The sequence below is a fragment of the Panicum virgatum genome, chromosome 4N (assembly GCF_016808335.1).
Source record: "Panicum virgatum strain AP13 chromosome 4N, P.virgatum_v5, whole genome shotgun sequence".
NCBI lineage: Eukaryota > Viridiplantae > Streptophyta > Magnoliopsida > Poales > Poaceae > Panicum > Panicum virgatum.
Window position 1 is genome coordinate 47,893,813 of NC_053148.1, and position 18,827 is coordinate 47,912,639.

At 49.9% G+C, this 18,827-nt stretch overlaps 2 protein-coding genes and 2 pseudogenes across 6 annotated transcripts; 2 read left to right on the forward strand and 2 right to left on the reverse strand.

Moving 5' to 3' along the window:
* Nucleotides 1-6,082: 6,082 nt before the first annotated feature.
* LOC120669488 lies at nucleotides 6,083-6,498 on the reverse strand (annotated as a pseudogene).
* A 5,280-nt stretch (nucleotides 6,499-11,778) lies between these two features.
* Nucleotides 11,779-14,235, forward strand: LOC120668615 (pentatricopeptide repeat-containing protein At5g44230-like). The gene has a single exon (XM_039948358.1). The coding sequence runs from the start codon at nucleotides 11,874-11,876 to the stop codon at nucleotides 13,854-13,856; it is 1,983 nt and encodes a 660-aa protein (XP_039804292.1). The 5' UTR covers nucleotides 11,779-11,873; the 3' UTR covers nucleotides 13,857-14,235.
* Nucleotides 14,236-14,387: 152 nt separating this feature from the next.
* Nucleotides 14,388-16,312, reverse strand: LOC120668616 (annotated as a pseudogene).
* On the forward strand, nucleotides 15,697-18,703 carry LOC120668618. 5 transcript variants are annotated; one of them, XR_005672499.1, is made up of 6 exons: nucleotides 15,697-15,835; nucleotides 15,953-16,005; nucleotides 16,102-16,800; nucleotides 16,893-16,955; nucleotides 18,169-18,285; nucleotides 18,378-18,695. XR_005672499.1 is itself a non-coding variant. In XM_039948361.1 (5 exons), the coding sequence occupies exons 1-5, from the start codon at nucleotides 16,708-16,710 to the stop codon at nucleotides 18,678-18,680; spliced, it is 489 nt and encodes a 162-aa protein (XP_039804295.1). In that variant the 5' UTR covers nucleotides 16,677-16,707; the 3' UTR covers nucleotides 18,681-18,703. The 5 variants fall into 5 exon arrangements, 1 of the variants encoding a protein (XP_039804295.1); XR_005672500.1 differs by lacking the exon at nucleotides 15,953-16,005 and having other exon boundaries at nucleotides 15,699-15,835; XR_005672501.1 differs by lacking the exons at nucleotides 15,697-15,835; nucleotides 15,953-16,005 and having other exon boundaries at nucleotides 16,456-16,597; nucleotides 16,679-16,800.
* The last annotated feature ends 124 nt before the right edge of the window (nucleotides 18,704-18,827 follow it).

The following is an 18,827-nucleotide window of genomic DNA, read 5'->3' on the forward strand; positions in this document are numbered from 1 at the left end:
AAAAATATTTGTGCAACATTTTTAAAATTGGTTCAACATTTTTGAGATGTTAGTTTAACATTTTTGAGATATTGGTTCAACATTTTTAAGATGCTGGTCCAACATTTTTGAGATGTTGATTCAACATTTTTTTTCAATAAAATGTTAAATGGGTCATCAGTTGGGTCTTAGTGAGCTTTATAGATAAGTTGTTTATCCATCTTCCGGAAAACACATAGGAGCCCCCTGCAATAGCTCTGTCGCTGAGCTGGATTCTATATATCTTCCAGAAATTTTTTTCTTACTCATCTTCCAGTGTTTGAGATTCGTGCAAATCAATTATAATTCTTGGATCCCACTCAAACCCTAATCCCCACCTCCCTCTTCCTTCTCCCTCGTCTCTCCCACTGCCCGCCGTCCCCATGCCCCTGCCCGCCGCCACCCACCGCCGGTTGCCGCGCCGCCGTGTCCCGCTGCCCCAACAGCCGCACGCCGCCGTCCCGCGGCCGCGCGCCGCCGTCCCCATGCTGTTGTGCGCCGTGCGCCGCTGCCAGTGCTGCACCGCACTGGGCCACCGCATGCGTCGCCGTCCCCTGCGCCGCTGTCTTCGGCCCCGCCGCCGGTGCTGCGCCGTACCGAGCCGCGCGCCGCCCAGTGCTGCGCCGTAAAAAATCCCGCCGGGGAAGACGTTCACCGGAGAAGAAGTAGCTGCGAAGAAGTTCAACATTTCGATTTTACCATTTCAATATTTTGTTATTCTAGTTTCAACAATTTGTCTTCACAGTTTCAACATTTTGATGTCAAATGTTGAACCTATTTAAGAAAAATGTTGACTTAATTCTATTAAAGTATTGAACATATTTGCAGTAGCTAATTGGGCCAAATGGATTTTAAAGATGAATGATTTATCTATCTTCCACAAAATGTATAGAAGCCCCCCATCGCTGAGGCCTGACGCCTGTCTCAAACAGAGGGAGAGAGCAGCCGCCACGCCACCATGCATGCCAAGGTGCTGATAATATAGGATGCATGGCTTGGGATTTTTTTGGTATAATATAAAAAAATCCTAGATCAAATTGCACGTGCTAGGTTGCATTTTTTAACAGAAAATGGATTAAATCATGTGAATAGATGTGCAAATGAGATCAATATATATCCATCTCAATTCTTATAGACCAAACGAGCCGTCATGAACTAAATCCTCATATGTTAGGGAAAAATTCATCGGTGAAAGAAAAAAAAACGAGAAATCTGATAATCGTGTTTATCGGTGGTGACCGGTTTGTAGAAATTTATCAGTAACTTCGCATCCGTGCCCATCCTCTTCCTCCTAGTCCATATATCTTCTCATTTCTATACGTTATGATGTCTTCCTTTTTTTTGTTAGATTATTTGGACATAATCTAGATTATTGTGTACAGTTTGAGAATTTTTTTTAAAAAATGTTTGAAAGAAAAATGATGAATCCGATAAATTTCCAAAAAATCCGATAAACGCGTTTATCGTCCACCTACGATTTTTTTCCTATACCGGTATTACCAACATACCATGTTATTTGTCTGTCATTGTATAATAGAAGTATCACATATATGTTTATATCAGACATGAGGCTACTTGAAGGAAAACAGATATGGATCATCTGATCATTATTATTCAATTCGGATCGTAGTTGGCTGATTATATATAGAGCTTAACAACAATCAAATTATCCACGGTCGCACTCGCACCCTCAGCAGTGGCAATACGAAAACATAAAATCTCCATCAACAGGGGCGGATCTAGCGTGGGGGCAGGAGGGCTCAAGCCCCCCCTTCCCCCCCTCCCCGAAACTCCATGGAAAGTAGAGGCAAGAAGGGAGGGAGAAGAAGGGGAAAGAAAGGAGGGAGGAAGAAGAAATGGGGGGGCTGGAGGAAGAAGAAGGGGGATGAGCCCTCCCAAAGGGCAAATCGTGGATCCGCCACTGTCCATCAACATGTGACCAAACTGATGTGGTGGGTAGGGCGGCTTCAGGGCCTCCACCGATGGGTGATAAGGTACTCGGGTTTGGACGAGCCCTCTGCACGGCCGCGGGTAGGATTAGAGCGGCCGACCGGTTTAACGAACACGATCGAGAGTAGTGGCACCCCATTTACCCCCAAGCAAGTTGAGCACATCATGCTTTTGCGTCTAATAAAGTCTTGCCACCACTAGAGGCATCGAGATGCTGATTGGCACCGTGCCTTCGCACTACTCGAACGCTCCCCAGGAGTGCACCGCTCTTTTGCCCGGAACTGTGTGCGCCGGCGGGCGGAACCGTGAGCGTTGCGTGCAGCCATGCCGCCGCCGGCGGGCTCCGTCGGCTGCGACGGTGAAGAACCGGGGGAGCTGCCCCTGCCCGGCCGGTACGGTGGTGTCGCTTTTGGCCAACCAGCGCCTTTTTGCGATTCCAGGAGACCACGTACGAGGCCTCTCCCTCTCCTGCTTTTTGGCGCAAGAACGGCGTGCAGGGCACGCTCGAGGAGTGGACGTTTTAGTGCAATATCTTACCAGGGTACACAGCTCTTGACGTCCGTTTGAATTTTTTGTATTATCTCTTTTTGGAGTAAAAGGTTGCACGCCCCCCCCCCCCTCCCCGCTCCTCTGCTCCTGAAACTGTTCCTGACACCATCAGGGGCACTGTATCTTCATGCTTTCAGAGTTCATATTCCTGAATTTTGATCTCCGCGCCTTTTCATTCTGTCTGGCCAAATCCATGCAATGTACCGTGGGATCGCACTCTTCGAAAGATTGCACAGAACCAAACACAGAAATTGATCTGCGCGCACACAGGATGTCAGAAAATTCCTACAGGCTCCTGTCCCTGCAAAATTAGCATCCTACCCACTTGCTTATCCCTCGAGTTAACGTCAACGTTGAGCTGCCGTCGGGCCTTGACCTCGGGCACGGCGAGCTGCCGCAGCAACGGGAGAGTCCAGTCCGAACTCCGGCAGGAGCTCCCCAACGGTGAGGAGGACAAAGAAGAGCCGTTCACAAGGAGGAGGCGACCGTCACCGTCGCCGGATGCAAGCAGCGAAGCGCGGGACCAGCGATGAGGTCGCCATGAGCTTGAACTCCTCATTGCTGACGGTGCCGTCGATGGCTGTGCCTACGAGGCTTGGTGCTGTTGCAACCACGATCTAAGGCGCGTCGTACTGCTGCAGCGCCGAGCTCGCCCTGCCCGAACCCCCGGCGTTCGTCGCGTCCAGGAGCACCTACGACGAGGGATGAGCCAGCCATTGTGTTCGGCGTCGGCCGGCGCGCGCGGCGCTCCATTCCTCGGCGACAAGCTTTTCGACGCACGCCGCGAATCTCGAGTGCGGCAACGAGTCCGGCAGCGGCCCGCCGGACGCCAGGGGCAAGCCCGGCGTGGTCGGGAACGACCAGGGGGGTGCCGGGGTGGACGGTAAATGAAATACTGTCCACCCCCAGGGTCCCATCACGGCCGTCCGATCAAACTTTTGCGACCGAGATTTGCGTATTTACCGTTCTAGAAGGACCATTTGAAGAAATTATTGACCACGAGCCTGTTGTCGAATAAAAAGGGTGGGGGCACGGCGAAGCCAGCAGCGCACCGGCACCGCGGCGTTCATCACGTCCGCCACGACTCCATGAAGCCATCTGCCGCAGTGAGTTCCAATGATGTTGTTCACCTGATGCCGTGCCGCCCTCCAGCTCCAGGCCTCCAGCTTCCTACCACCTATGTTACACGGATACTGGTACGGGTATCGGATACGATACGTATCGGATACGCGGATACGCACTTTCCCAAAAAACACTGATACGGGGATACGGCCAGGATAATTAATAATTATATATAAATATCACATAGATATTCAGCAAGTGAGATTTTACTCTTGAGTAACTTCCCATATACTCAGATGTGCAATACTTGCATGTCCATATAACATTACCTCTATAACTAGCCTTCTCTAAAAGCACAACTGATTCCACAAGGGGTTCTTCAGTTGCTGCTCATCTAGTTCTATTGCAGCAAGTTCATCATTTTGTATCATCTCTTACTACCAAAACATCATTTGAGTGGGCTGATTACTGCTTTGGGCTGTATCCCATCTGGCCCAAAAGTATCGGATACGCGTATCCAAGCAAATACGTATCCATTTTTTCAAGATACAGCTAGAAATGTATCCGAGGTGTATTCGGGGAGTATCCGTATCCGATACGTATCAGATACGGATACGCCACCTCCTAGGAGTATCCGCGTAACAGAGCCTACCACCATCAGACGTGGCCGGTACTCTGTTCAACGGCTGCAGGCTTGACGAGTTGCAAGCAGCGTCGGCGCGTACCTGCCTGCCCACCGCGTCGTCCTACGAATTGGACTTCGGCAATGAGCTTGAACTCCGTGTCGCTAATGGCGCCGTCGCCAGCTCTACCTAGGAGGCTAGATGTAACTGTGAGTTTGACCGTGACCAGCGCGCCAACAGGTCCTCGATCGACTTGGGCGCGGCGCGCCCTGCTGCCGGCTGCAGCATTGAGCTCGACAGCTCGCCCTGTCCGAATTGAACTCCAAACCCCTGGAGTTCACCGCATCCAGGAGCTTATACGTCTACGATTTGCCGGGCATTGCGTTCGGAGGCGTCGGTGCGTCCGTGCGTGCGGCGTGACCTCGGGCATGGCGGCACTGCAGCAGCCCTAGTGAGCGCAGCTCGAACCGCCGGCGTTCATGGTGTCCAAGAGTTCCCGCGTCCTATCAACAAGGAGGCGGTTATCGGCGCCTCGCCCTCGCCGGACGGGACGGGCGGCCTTGAGAGCGGGCGGATGGCGAACTGCAGCAGCAGCCGCGCTCGGCGAGACACGGCCGGAAGCCATGGCGTGGTCGCGAAATGAAATAGCGACCTGGGGTGGACGGTAATTAAAATGCCGTCCACCCCTGGGGTCCCTCAAAGCCGTTTGATCGAGATTGTGAGGCCAAGATTTGCAGTCTCATCGAAAGGGTGGGGGTCCGTCGCCTACCTCGAGCCGAGGAGCGCAGGCGCCGGCTGAATGCACCCGCGTGCCACGGCGTCCATCGCATCCGCCATGACTCCATGAGCCAGCTGCTGCGGTGAGTTCCGCCGGAGCCGTTCCCCTGCAGCCGTGCGCCATTCTCCAGCTTCGTGCCACCACGGATGTGGCCGGTTACCCTCTTTTCCCTGGCTGCAGGCCGGCTTGGCGAGTTGCAAGCGGCGTCGGCGCGTACCTGCACGCTGCGTCCTCCGCATCGGACTCGAGGCTCAGGGTGCAAGCAGCAAAGCCCGGGGGCAGCGACGAGGTCGGCCATGAACTTGAACTCCTCATTGCTGATGGCGCCGTCGCGGGCTTTTGTGCCTGTGTGCCTACGACGCTAGGTGCGACCCCGAGCTCGACCGCGCCTCTGGGCCTCAATCGATCTGCAGGCAGCACTGCAGCAGCAGCAACAGCGAGCCCAGCTCGAACTGCCGGCGTTCATGGTGTCCAGTCCAGGTGTTCCTGCGCTATCAACATGGAGGAGACCGTCGGGGTCGGGCGTCGCCGTCGCTGGACGGGATGGGTGGCTTCGAGCCCGGGCAAACGGCGGACTGCAGCAGCCGCCGCGCTTGGCTACACATGGACAGAAAGGCCTGCCGCCCTGGGCATGGCGACTGGCGTGGTCGGTAACGAAATAACGACTTAGGGGGTGGACGGTAAACGAAATACCGTCCACCCCTGGGTCCGTCGAAGCCGTTCGATCGGACTTGTGCGGCCGTGATTTGCAGACTCACCGTTACAAGGGGATAATTCGCGGGTTTTATTGACCGCTGTCACCTCTCGGGCGAGCAAGAGCCGGACGGAAAGGGTGGGCCCGGCGGCGACCTCGAACCGCGAGTGCCGGCACGGCGGACGGCGGCAGCGCACCTAGCGCGAGCACCCCGGCGTTCATCAGGTCCAGGAGCACCTCCACCGTGAGTCAGCCGCCGCGGTGAGTTCCACTGGAGCCATTCCCATGCCGCGCGGCCGCGCCATACCTTCCAGCTTCCCACCACTACCAGAGGTGCCCGGTGCTCTGGTCCATGGCTGCCGCCTGCAGCCTTCTCGACTTGCAAGCTTTGCGTTTTCGTCTTGTACGTTACTCAGCCCACGGAATATCATAGATGAACACCACGGGTACACAGCAAACTAGAAACCGTTCCAATTTCCAAGTGTAGGTGTGGCAGCGTAGGTTCGATCTAGAGCAGGTCGGCCATGAGCCTCTGAACTCCTCAATGGTGATGGCGCCATCGCCGTCGCCGTCGCCGTCGCCGTCGCCGTCCAGGCACTCGACGATGGCCGCGCAGTCCTCGGCGCTGGCGGCGCCCACGACGCTGAGCGCCCTGGCGAGCTCGTCCGCGCCGACCTGCGCGCCCCCGTCGCCCTCGAGCGTGGGCAGCGCCGACTGCAGCAGGTCGCCGAGCGCGCGAGCTCCCCGGCGTTCATCACGTCCAGGAGATCCTCGACACTGAGCCGCCCGTCGCGGTCGGCATCGGCGTCGGCGCGCGCCAGCATGTCGCGCCTTGACCTCGGGCATGGCAAACTGCAACCGCAACAGGGACGGCAGGTCTGCCCTGAGAAGAGCCGAGGATGAGCACAAGTCGGATGACAACAAGGAGATGACCGTCATCCTCGCCGTCGCCGGACGCGAGGGTGGCCACGGCACACAAGCTCGAGCACGGCGGAGCGCAGCGGCGCCGCGCGTGGCGAGACGCGGGGCCTGGCCGTAGCTTGGTCGGGCGACGAAACAACGACAGGGGGTGGACGGTATTTCATTTACCGTCCACCCCTTGGGTCCTTCGCGGCCATTTGATCGGGATTGTACGGCCGAGATTTGAAGAAGTTATTGACCACAGTCAACTCTCGGGGCCGCGGAAGCCTGTCGTTGGATCAAAAGAGGGGGCCGGCGGCTACCTCGAGCCATCGAGCGCCGGCGCGGCGGGCTGCAGCCGCGCGCTGAAGCTCCACGACGTTCATCACGTCCACCGCGAGCCAGCCGTCGCGGTGAGTTCTGAGCCATTCCCCTGCGGCGGCCGCGCCGTACCTCCATGCCGGCGAGGCAGCCGCCACGGCGCCGGCGTGTACCTACTTGCCGCGTCCTCCGCGTCGGACTTCGAGGATCAGGATGCAAGCAACGAAGCGAGGGTCCGGCGATGAGGTCGCCATGAGCTTGAAGTACTCCTCATTGCCGACGGTGCCGACGATGGCTGTGCCTATGAGATTGGAGCTTTTGCAACCACGACCTAGGGCGCGTCGTACTGCAGCGCTGACCTCGCCCTGCCCCAACTCCCGGCACTCGTCGCGTCCAGGAGCACCTACGACGAGCCAGTCATTGTGTTCGGCGCCGGCCGGCGCGCGCGGCAAGCCACTCCTCGGCGCGATGGCGATAGGCTTTTCGTATGAATTGGAGGCAAGCTCGCCGCGAAATCCGATGGCGGCGACGACGCCATTGGCGGCCGCCCAGACGGACGCAGGGCACGGCGAACGCGGGCACGTGGGAGACTGCAGCCGCCGCGGAGCTCGACAAGGCACAGACCGAAACCCTGGCGTGGTCGGGCAATGAAACAACGACCGGGGGTGGACGGTAAATGAAATACCGTCCACCCTGTGGTCCGTCGCAGCCGTTTGATCGCACTTGTGCGGCCACGATTTGCACATTCACCGCTTCAAGAGGATGCTCGGGCGAGCAAGAGCCGGACCCAAAAGGGTGGGGCCCGGCGGCTACCTCAAGCCGCGGAGCGCCGGCACGGCGAACGGCGGCACCATGCCGAGCGCGAGCTCCCAAGTGTTCATCAGATCCAGGAGCACCTCCACCGTGAGCAGCCACCGCGGTGAGTTCTACTGGAGGTTCCCCTGCCGCGCCGCGGCCGCGCCATACCGTACCTTCAGACTCTAGCTTCCCGCCACCATTAGAGCAGGGTGGCCGGTGCTCTGTTCCATGGCTGCAGCCTGCAGCCTTCACGAGGCCGTAAACACGCGCGTTCTCTTGCACGTTGCTCAGTCCACGGAGGATCATAGATATGAACATCCACTTGATTATTTGCAGAGAAATCTTTTTTTCGAAAAAAAAACACGCACTTGATTATTGTCAAGCTCAGTACATAGATGAACACCACGGTCACAGAACATACTAGACACCGTTCCAAGCGTAGGTGCAGCAGCCTAGGCTCGATCTAGAGCAGGTCGGCCATGAGCCTGAACTCCTCGATGGTGATGACGCTGTCGCCGTCGCCGTCCCCCGTCCAGCACTCGACAACGGCCGCGCTGGCCAGCATCTAGCTTTACTTTTTATTGATAGTATATGTTTGTAACTAGGAAGGTGACCCGCGCAGTAGCTAGTATTTTTTATGTTGATATTTAAGTTTTATTACTTGAAGAAACGGGTGTATAGTTTCATTTAATCCTGTTATGGAAGTCCTAATGATCTAGACTGAAGATATCGCCTATGTTTTCTTCACCATCATATTTTGTGCCTTATTCTTTTGGTAATATGGGTAAGAAGAAAAAGGGAACAGTTTATGTAGAGATATTTTTTAACTCAATATACACTTTAAAATTTCTTAACATGAGTATATTTTTTAATTATTAGCTGGTTATGTAAATTTTTGTTTCAGAGTCTTTGCTATGTGATAAATTCCTTAAACCATTAAAAGACGATCCAGATGAGTATCGATTAGAGATAATATTATTAATTTAATTGAGTTTGAATTTTGAAATGATACCTTAATGCGCATAAGCTAGATTATCTTTTTCTTACGGTGATTGTACCTTTTTCCACCATTAATCATGCACCAGGGTTAGCAAACTCATCGTTGTATTGGTAATATACAATCCTTTCCTAACTAATTAATATAAGACTGTTCCACTCTAGATATTTCAGCTTCAAGTTGTGGAGTCGCTCCCAATTCAAACACCATTACTCCACAAAACTTAGAGTAGCTGTCTTCATGAATATGAAGGCCTCCCCTCCTAGTTCATGCATTTTTGTGGATTTGAAAGCCATGTAAAGTGGTGCTTCAGAAATTTGTGGAGATACACCACCATGGAGTTTCTGGAGTGGACCTGGAAAACTGGAGTGAAGCAATCTCAAACAGGTCATGTGCTCACTTTGTCTCTCATCATTGCCCGTGGTCATCACAATGCCTCAGCTCGGTGATGACATCGATGCTCTGGTATGTCAGGGTGATACATGACCTCCTGACTCGATAGGGATTGTGTTGCGACGTGCGCTCTCCAAGTCGAGCACTAACTCTCATCACTTTCTAGATTGAGATTGTTTCTTAGCCCTACTGCCCTTCCTCTTCTATCTTCTGCTCGTGGAGGCTTCTCCAAATTTGTTGTCCAACTGCGCTTCTTCATGGCTAACACATTGCTTTCACCACGGTTGTCGTCAGCCTCTTGAAATCTTGCCCTCTTTCATCATCATGTAGATTGCAATCGTGTCAAATCTCTACCATGGCCACACCATCCTCACATTTTTTTTCTCATTTCTAAATTTTGATAGTAGTTGTTCCCCATGTGTTACCATCAATTTGTGCCTCTCCAAGTCTCCATGATCTCTCCAAAAAAAAATTATTAGCCCCTCTCAAAATTGTGCATAATCCCATTGCCTTCAAGTTTGAAACCACATCACATCTACATAATACCTACACCAAACCATTGTTGTTTTCGAGAAAAAATGGTGTACCCCTTTATGCAAACTGTCTTCAAAAGATCTTTTGGCTTCGATTTTGATCCTTGCTACAGCGGATTTAAGGGGAAATATCCATTCGGCAAACAAAGCGTTGGAGGTAGTCGCTATGTATATATTTCCCAATAACAAATGGAGAAACAATAATATATTCTTCTTTTGTATTCTTTGTTTTGTGTATACCTTTACCTTTCATTCGTGATCAATTGAGCTGAGAATGATCGATGTAACAACTTAGCTTCTCTAAAAAAATGCCACAATTGTTCTCTCGTTTTTAGAAAATTGAATCATTGTATCTGGAGCAAAACATAACATGTTTTTGCTCTTATTCTCCGTTAAAGGGCTGCACAATTGAACTTTTTCCCATGTTGCTCATAGCTAGGCTGCTTCCTTGTGCCTCGGATGCTTGGGAACAATTGTACATGGATCTCTACTGTGGGTATGCGTGCTCCTCGATTGAGAAAGCTAAAAATGTACCCGCAAAAAGAGCTAAAATGTATTCTAGTTTCATATTTTTTTGCAAGTAAAGAGAAAATTTTATTAATTATTCAAACACTTCAGAAGGGGATTATACTATCCAAGCAATTAAAGATATTTATTGCTTTTAACGCTTCAGAGAGCGATCATGCCATACTACGCTATGGTTTAGCAGCTTCGTGGTCTAAGCTAGATCATTTGTGATATTGTTCTGCTCTCTTTCACATGACTCGATACTAATTTTGAAGCATTCTTGCAATATGTAGCCTCTTGGTTGGTGAATAACAGAATAAGTATGGCGGGCCCCTTATTTCGATAGTAGTGAATGACCGCCATACAGTCGGACTAAATAATCTATGTAGGCTGAAAGTATGACTTTACATGTGTGATCCCCACTCACAAGGCCAATACCAGCTTGTGATTCTGCATAGAGACAACATCATCAACATTGATTTTGATATGTCCAGTATCAGTGTCAGGAGGCTCCCACAACAGCAATCTCCTCTCATCATGTCCCGGCCATCAGGTGCAAGTGACGTTCGTTCTTCTCTCCTGTCATGACTCATGTCCAGGCCTAAATTTTGTTGGACGGAACACAATCAAAGAATTTCAATGGGCCGCCAATAGTTACCTTAGAGCCTGATATTTCCTAATTGGCTAATTGGATTTGGATATTCATGTATAATGACAAAATAAGGACAACATACGCATTGCTACAGCTGCCGGTCTACCTCTCCCTTATTTGGGTTGTTGTTAACCCAGGCTAAATCAGCTAACAGCTTCCTTCTCCCTATCACAGGATTGGACGGGCAAGTACACGTGCAGCGGCCAGACCATGTGCCTGCCGTGAGGCGCGGCCTAGTGCTACCCGGCCGTTCGCTTTCTTGTCCGGCTAGAGCAGGGATGTTGCTATTGTTTTGTCTCGCAGTTTACCCCGTGGCTCAATGCCTTGCAATCGTAGTATCTAGGGCAAATGGAGTCGCCAGCCTTGCCTTTGCAAATGGAGTCGCCACTATGTCCTACATGAGCTTTGAGCGCACAAAAGATGGCCTAGCAGCTTTTGTCTGGAAGAGTTGTTTGAGCTTTTGTGAATGGAGTTGTTTGAGCTTTTGTGAATGAAAGATAGATTTCTTTTGTGATGTAATTTGCTCCAAAACTATGTCTGGAAGCTTACATCATTTAATATCTCCTAGCTAGATGTGTCGAAGAGTTGTTTGAGCTCTGTAAAAGAACTAAATCAGGGCTCTGATCCATGGTGCTAGCACCAAAAACCTTATCTGGATGCGATGGTCATATGGTATATTAAGCTAGATGCAATTCCCAGCTATTAATCTACTGTATTATCTCCTTCTCGTACAAATATCATTATTACTAGATTTTTAGGGGCTTCAAGGGCTTAGATGCAAACTTGCATACATAGATTGGGTGGAAACAATTGCAAAGGCGGCAAAAATCCCGCCAAATCCACGGTGTCAGGTGTCAGACGCGCGCAGGGGCTGTTTGGACCAACAATGATACAATAAAACAAGTTTAGGACGTTGAATGCACGTTTTGTAAGTACCGGGACCGGAATGTGAACGCGGAAAAGTTCGAGGACCGCCACTGAAACTTACTCAATGAAATTTCTCGTTTCGAACCGGGTCGCCCGTCGTCTCCCATGGCGCCGCACCTCGCTTCACACCTGCGCCGCGGCGCCGCACGTCGATGACGCAGCGACGCCGGCATGGTGCACCTCGCCCCGCGCCACCCCACCGCGCGGCTCCCCGCTCCACCACAGCCGCCCCCGCGCCCGCCGCCCGACCTGCCGCTGCCGCTCCTCCCGCCGCCGTCGCTCACCTCGCTGCTGCTCGCCGCCGTAGCCTCCTCGCCCTCCCTCCCGCACCTCCATCACATCCACGCGCTCGTCGTCCGCCTGCCCGTCCCGAAGACCTCCGTCCCGTTGATCCTCTCCCGCCTGCTCCGCCGCCTCGCCGCGCTCCCGCTCCCGCTCCCGCTCCAGCTCCCGCCCGCGCGCGCGCCGCTCCGCTACGCGGCCGCCGTCTTCAACTCCCTCTCGCCGCCCGACCCTTTCCTCGCCACCGCCCTCCTCCGCTTCTGTCACATCACGCAGCCGCCCCTGGAGACCTTCCGCCTCTTCTCGTGGCTCCGCCGCGCGCGCGGCGGCGAGCTCCCGTTCCTCCCGTTCGCGTTCTCCCCGCTGGCCAAGTCCGCGGCAGCCGCGCGCTCCCTGACCGCTGCAGCCGCCGCCCACGCGGTCTCGATCCTTCTAGGAGGGTTCGATAAGCGTCGGTTTGTTGAGAACTCGCTGATGGGTGCTTATGTTGCATGTGGCGATGTCGGTGCTGCACGTAAGGTGTTTGATGATATGATAGTGAAGGATGAGATTTCCTGGACAAGCATTGTGGTGGCGTACTCTAAACGTGGGGATATGGGGTCAGCTGAAGAGGTGTTTGTGCAGTGTCCGGTGAAGGATATGGTGGCGTGGACAGCGATGGTCACTGGGTATGCCCAGAATGCCATGCCAGTGAAGGCATTGGAGGTATTTGAGCAGATGGCGGCCGAGGGCATGGCCATTGATGAGGTTTCACTGACTGGCGCCATCTCAGCTTGTGCTCAGCTTGGTGCGGTGAGGCGTGCCTCCTGGGTTCAGGAGATTGCAGAACAGAATGGTTTCGGAAGGAATGTGGTTGTTGGGTCAGGGTTGGTGGATATGTATGCCAAGTGCGGTCTCATTGACGAGGCGTGTAGGGTTTTTGAAGGGATGAAAGAGAAAAACGTGTACACTTATAGCTCAATGATAGTTGGCCTAGCATCACACGGGAGGGCTAATGATGCAATTGCTTTGTTCAACGACATGCTTAGCAGAGCAGATGTGAAACCGAACCATGTTACCTTCATCGGAGTACTGGCAGCTTGCAGCCATGCAGGGATGGTTAGAGAAGGGCGCTTCTACTTTGCACAGATGAAGGACAGGTATGGGATATTGCCTTCCGCAGATCACTATGCTTGTATGGTGGATTTGCTTGGTCGGGCTGGATTGGTGATTGAAGCCCTTGATCTAGTGAAGTCAATGACCGTGGAGCCTCATGGTGCTGTCTGGGGGGCACTGCTAGGCGCTTGCCGAATCCACAGAAATACTGAAGTTGCTAAGGTTGCCGCTAAACACCTTTTTAAGCTCGAGCCAGAGGGCATAGGGAACTATGTCTTGTTATCAAATACACTTGCATCAGCAGGAGAGTGGGATGAAGTGTCGAAGGTTAGGAAACTGATGAGAAATCGGAGGCTGAAAAAGGACCCTGCAGTTAGCTGGTTTGAAGGCCAGGATGGTTTGGTGCATCAGTTCTTTGCTGGTGATAATACTCACCCAAGGACAAGTGAAATAAAGAAGGCATTGCTGGAGTTAGTAGCAAAATTGAAGCTTGCAGGTTACGTGCCACATCTGAGTTCAATTGTTTATGATGTAAGTGAGCAAGAGAAAGAAAGACTGTTAATGGGTCACAGCGAGAAGCTTGCTCTGTCGTTTGGATTGCTCATACTAGGGTCTGGAACTACAATTAGGATCGTAAAGAATCTAAGGATCTGTGAGGACTGCCATTTGTTTATGTGTTTGGTGTCAAAAGTTGAGTCCATCAACATTATTGTCAGGGACAATATGAGATTCCATCACTTCAACGATGGAGAATGCTCCTGTGGTGGATTCTGGTGAACACAGAATATGAGTTTTCAATAAGTAAATAAGTGGCAGAATAGTCTCAAATGATCAGTTGTCTAACTTATTCATTTGGCTTGTTTCTGAACATAGAACACTCAGCTTTGAATTCCAGAACAAGCTAACTTCAGATTAAGAATAGATACATGACGCAGACCTAGTTGTCAATGTTTCGATAATAGAGTAGTTCGGTGTTCGATTTGGAAAGTGTTTGTATTAACTTTGAAAATTGATGAAGCATTGAATATGTAGAACACACATGCTATAGGAGAAACTCGTTTTTGTGACAGCAGTGGATATTAGTATGTAACTATTTCTATGGGAAAACTGAAATCAGATTTTTTTTTCCAAATATGATGTTTGCTTGATGTAGTTTCCTCTTTGTTCTGAAACTCTACATTATGGGCAAGACAAAACAAGAACTGAACTTCCACCAATTCTTTGCTTGGTATTGTATTAATGCAGTTCTTGCTAGTATTCATGCCTGACAGACTGACAGGCCCTAGATATTAGCATAAAGATTTCTAGTGACTAAGAAATAATTCTGATCAAAATTTGATGGAAGTATTTCGAAGCTGCATTTTTTTTCCCTCAGATGTCTTGGGAGTTAAAATTTTGCAATCTTCTTTAGACATGTATTTCCACAAATGCATATGCCCTTTTTTATGGAGGCTTTGTCTTCCACATAGTGAAACTATAGCACTGTGCCATTACACCTCTAACTAACTGGTCCAGTTAACCAATTTGTTTCATCGATGCTGACCAGAAAGGTTCCTATCCCTGCTGCCCGAGAATAGCCAGTGTGGTTTTTGTGTTGCAGGTGAACTGGGGCCGATACTTAGTTTGAGGTCAAGATCACTCTCAACAGTGGCACTCCAATTTTCATCCTTAACTGCTTTATGGCTGTCTACTGGGTTTTCTGTGCCGTTTCCTCCTTTGACTGCTGAATTGTCTTCACTAAAGAGGCTTAAGCATGTCCTTGGCCTGCATTCTTGAAGACCTAATTGTTCAGGTACTTGTGGAGGAGCAGATTGTTGTGCAATACCAAGGCAAGCCGGTTGATTAGTCTCTGAGGTGGAAGGACTTCTGTTGTGGTTTGATCTTGATCCCTGCACCATTTCTTGAGTTTCTTCTGTTCTAGATTGGAAACTATGCTTCCCACAACCACCTTCAGTCATTAGCGATTTCTGTACATAATATAGCCGATGCAGTTCGTGCACCTGATGCAAAAAGACAGTATAAATGCAAAGGTTATGTGTTGCTGGAATTAAAGGATAACTTAGATATGATTAGCAATTGGCCGTCAACCTACCTCTAGAAAGATGAAAGTGTATTCATAGTAAGTAGTAGTATGCACTACATCATAACAAGAACCTTGAACAATCTGTTAATTTGCTCATTTCTATGTACAAATATACGTTGCAAAATCAAAAGTTTCAGGAGTCTCTGTTCTTAATTTTTTTTGAAACGCAATGGCAGGAGCTCTGCCTCTCAATTAAGGTAGGAAAAAGAGTTTAAATACAAGAGTTTGGCGGCCCCCGAACCGGGAGCTAAGGAGTATCTGTTCTTAAAGCACAGCTCTCCTGCATTTTCAAGGGGAAAATTTGCTCGGGAGTGTCTGATCTACTTGCTTCTGATTTCTTTAGATATCTGATGAATCCTATCATTTATGAGATGGCTAACAAGATTACAGGGCTACTTGTTGTGTACCTGCTGTCTGAAGACCTTATCATGCTCCATGATTGTTCTCCGAACAGATTCCTTACTATCATGCTTGAAATACTCGTCCATTGGCTCTTCCAAGGAGTACAATGGCTTTTGTCCACTAACTTTCAGCAATAATTTGGCTATCTTCTTGATAGAATCTCTACTCTTTGTATCCCTTGTGATGGATTCCTTTATCTCCAATAAGGCAAGGAGGATTCTGTGAGTACCAAGCAGATCAGCAGCCATTCCTGAAAACACCAGTTTGGAAGGTCAGTAACTTCAGTGGCAGCCATCTTATAGGATTGGAGAAAATTGTCTAGAAATTTAAAACTGTAGCCTGTGTCAGTTTCACTATGCTTGCCAGTCAATTATATTGTTGACTGCAGAGTATGAAGGCAGGTGACAATCGATATTGGGTTGACACTGAATCAAGAATCAAGTAAAGAGGGAATTGCATGGAGATTTACTCACCTTATGGCCTGGTTTCTCATGTTTCAGCTGCTTATCTCCCATTTTTCCTCTTCTTTGGTTACAGGTCGTGACCTCTGGCAACCTCCATATGCTAGCAGATAGCTGAATTGGAGGAAGCTTGGTTAAGTCTATCCTCAGCACCCATTACTCATTTCAGAGCCTTAACTACAGAACACCTCTGAGGAAGAAAATTTGTGAGTAGCTGCCAGGCTCTCTCTCCTTGTGCTTATGAAGCAAGCTTCATACTTTTTTAGTAGAAACAGGAGATGCCATCTAAAACGGAAGAAAAGGTAGTAGTGCAATGGCTGACAAGCTGTGTGTGAAGCTGAAGGGTAAGCCGGGTGCAAGGGCAGCAATGCAAAAGCTGCGAAGTTGGAGATCGTTGGCAGGACGTATGCCGTGTCGCTATTTGTTTAACAAACTCAAGGAAAGATCAGGGAAGTGCATCCATCAACCAATCGGAGAGGCAAATCTGGTTGGTTTAATGAAACAAGAAGCCAGCCTAATAACATGTGAAGCAGATATTCCACACAGGTTTTGCCGGGATTGAAGATATCAAGGTTTTGGACTTGGCAACCTCTCTCTTGTGTGATAGATAAGCTAGGCCATACATATCTTCACATGTTGGTAGTTTGCAGTAGAGATCTGAAGATACCAGGGGCCCACAGCCATGATTTATCCTATGCTGTCCATCCTCGTTACAATCCCGACTCTGGGATCTGCCCACAGCCTCAGAAAAGTAAATTGGCGTTTAAGCATCCATGTGAGTTGCAAGTCCCTTTGTGTGTGTTTCTTTAACCTGGACAGGTTGTTGCTGTACTGTTGCCTCAGCATGTTCCGTCCCTGCCTTCCCAGTGTTCTTGGACGGCTGGATCTCAAAGCCAGGATCTTGCTAATTCATTCATCCCACCGACACAGGTACTAAACTAATGCCTCCTGCTGATCTAAATCACATTTGAGTTGCTTAGTTGACTTGCTGCACACCAGGCTGTTGATCCGTTCATGATTTGATGTAGTAGATTCAGTACTTATGAAACTCCTGATGTGCAAAATATTCTAAATATTTATCGGGTTTGACTTCGTTTCGTTACATGGATGCCCTTGAATCTTTCCCAGTCTCGCCACATGAACGTTATCTATAGCTAGATGCAAGATTGCTGGAAGAGCTTAACGTGATTTTCTCTGTTATGGTACACACATAGGACAGTAGTAGTACATGCATAGGATAAGATTATGGTGCCTATCACTTGGCTTTCCAAGATTCCTTTGTCAACAACTAAAGATTTAATGCCGGGACCAATGATAGGCCTATGTATGCTGCATGTCATGTATTCCAACTCCAATATGCATTCACTTCTTATAGGGTTTCCTATCTTCTCCGCGAAAGAAGGGATTCTGAAATCACAGTCACTGTTTTCTTGAAAAGGATGAGCACTTGGATATAGCATCTTTAAACTGTTGACCTCATTTTTTTTTGTTTTGTTTTAGTTTTCATTTGGGAAAACACTACTTGTGTCTAGGTTGGTTGCCACCAGTAGTATACCTCCCAGGTGAGAGTAGCCTATATCCACCCTCGTTGTGGAAGTAGTGTGATACTGACACCATTGCTGTTCTTACTTGTATTGATCCCTAAATTACCTTTTTTTAGAGTATTAGGGCTCATGCCCCCGTCTTTAAAAGACAAGAGAACGTTTACAGAGCAGTTCCTGGGGACTCAGCCCACAGTTCTTTTGAAAGCTCAGTAAGAACTCGATACAACTCTGAAAACAGACATAGAGGAGCTAAAGGAAACCTAAATTACCTTTCGCGAGCTAAAAAAAAAGAATACATCCGAAAACTATAAATATCTAGCTAACTTGGAAAGTTGGAAAGGAACTTTGCAGCATCATGGCCATCCACGTACCACGCAAAAGCAAAACCAGTAGCATCACCTCATATACGCGGATAAGCTTGACAGCGATCAGATTGGTTGTTGCTGTCTGTGCTCGTAGACTGTTTATCGGACATAGCAGACAGCTTGTTCGTAAAGAGTTAGAAACATAGTTTCTTGGTTCCTTAGCACTGTTTGAAAATCCTGTTGCACATGGGAAATATTTGCAGCTCACTTGTATATTCTGAAACAAAACTGCAGATACACATGGAAATGACGCTATTGCCTTCTCTGATGCTACTGCACTGGCACTGGGGATGGAATCAAACGCATGGATCCCAAATCAGGAGGACCAGGCATCAGCAGCAGCCAAATAATGTAAGCAACTATCTGTCACCGCCGCACTCCCCTCCAAAGGCCGACAGGCTATCTGCCGTTAATCCTTTTCGCCGGTGTCGTGATCCGCACAGGTGATGCCGCCATGTTTGCATCTGCACTGGCCATGGCCAGCACGAGCACCATCAAACTGGCTGGCTGGCTGGCCGGCCGGCCGTGGCTCACATGCACATCAGCTGCTGGCCGCTAGCACCGGCCGGCCGGCCAAGGCAATTTGCAAGCTCCACTCCAGTCAGATCTATATCTACTTGCAGATGCAGATCAGGTTTGCTTGTCAGTGGAGAGCAGTTTTCGTGCGCTTTCTCGGTTCAAGTCCTTATCTCTTTTTTTTTCTTTCTTTCCTCCTCTCAAGTGGATTACAAGTAGTGGCATGGTAAGCGATTCCTTTTGTGGGGGGGGGGGGGGGGGGGGACAAGAGCGCATCTCTCTGGGTGGTGTTTGTGTGGCCAGGATCAGTTTGGGGATACCTGTGGGCACATCGGTGATCTGGACAGACTCTGAGGTGAAGTCGACTTGCATTGCAT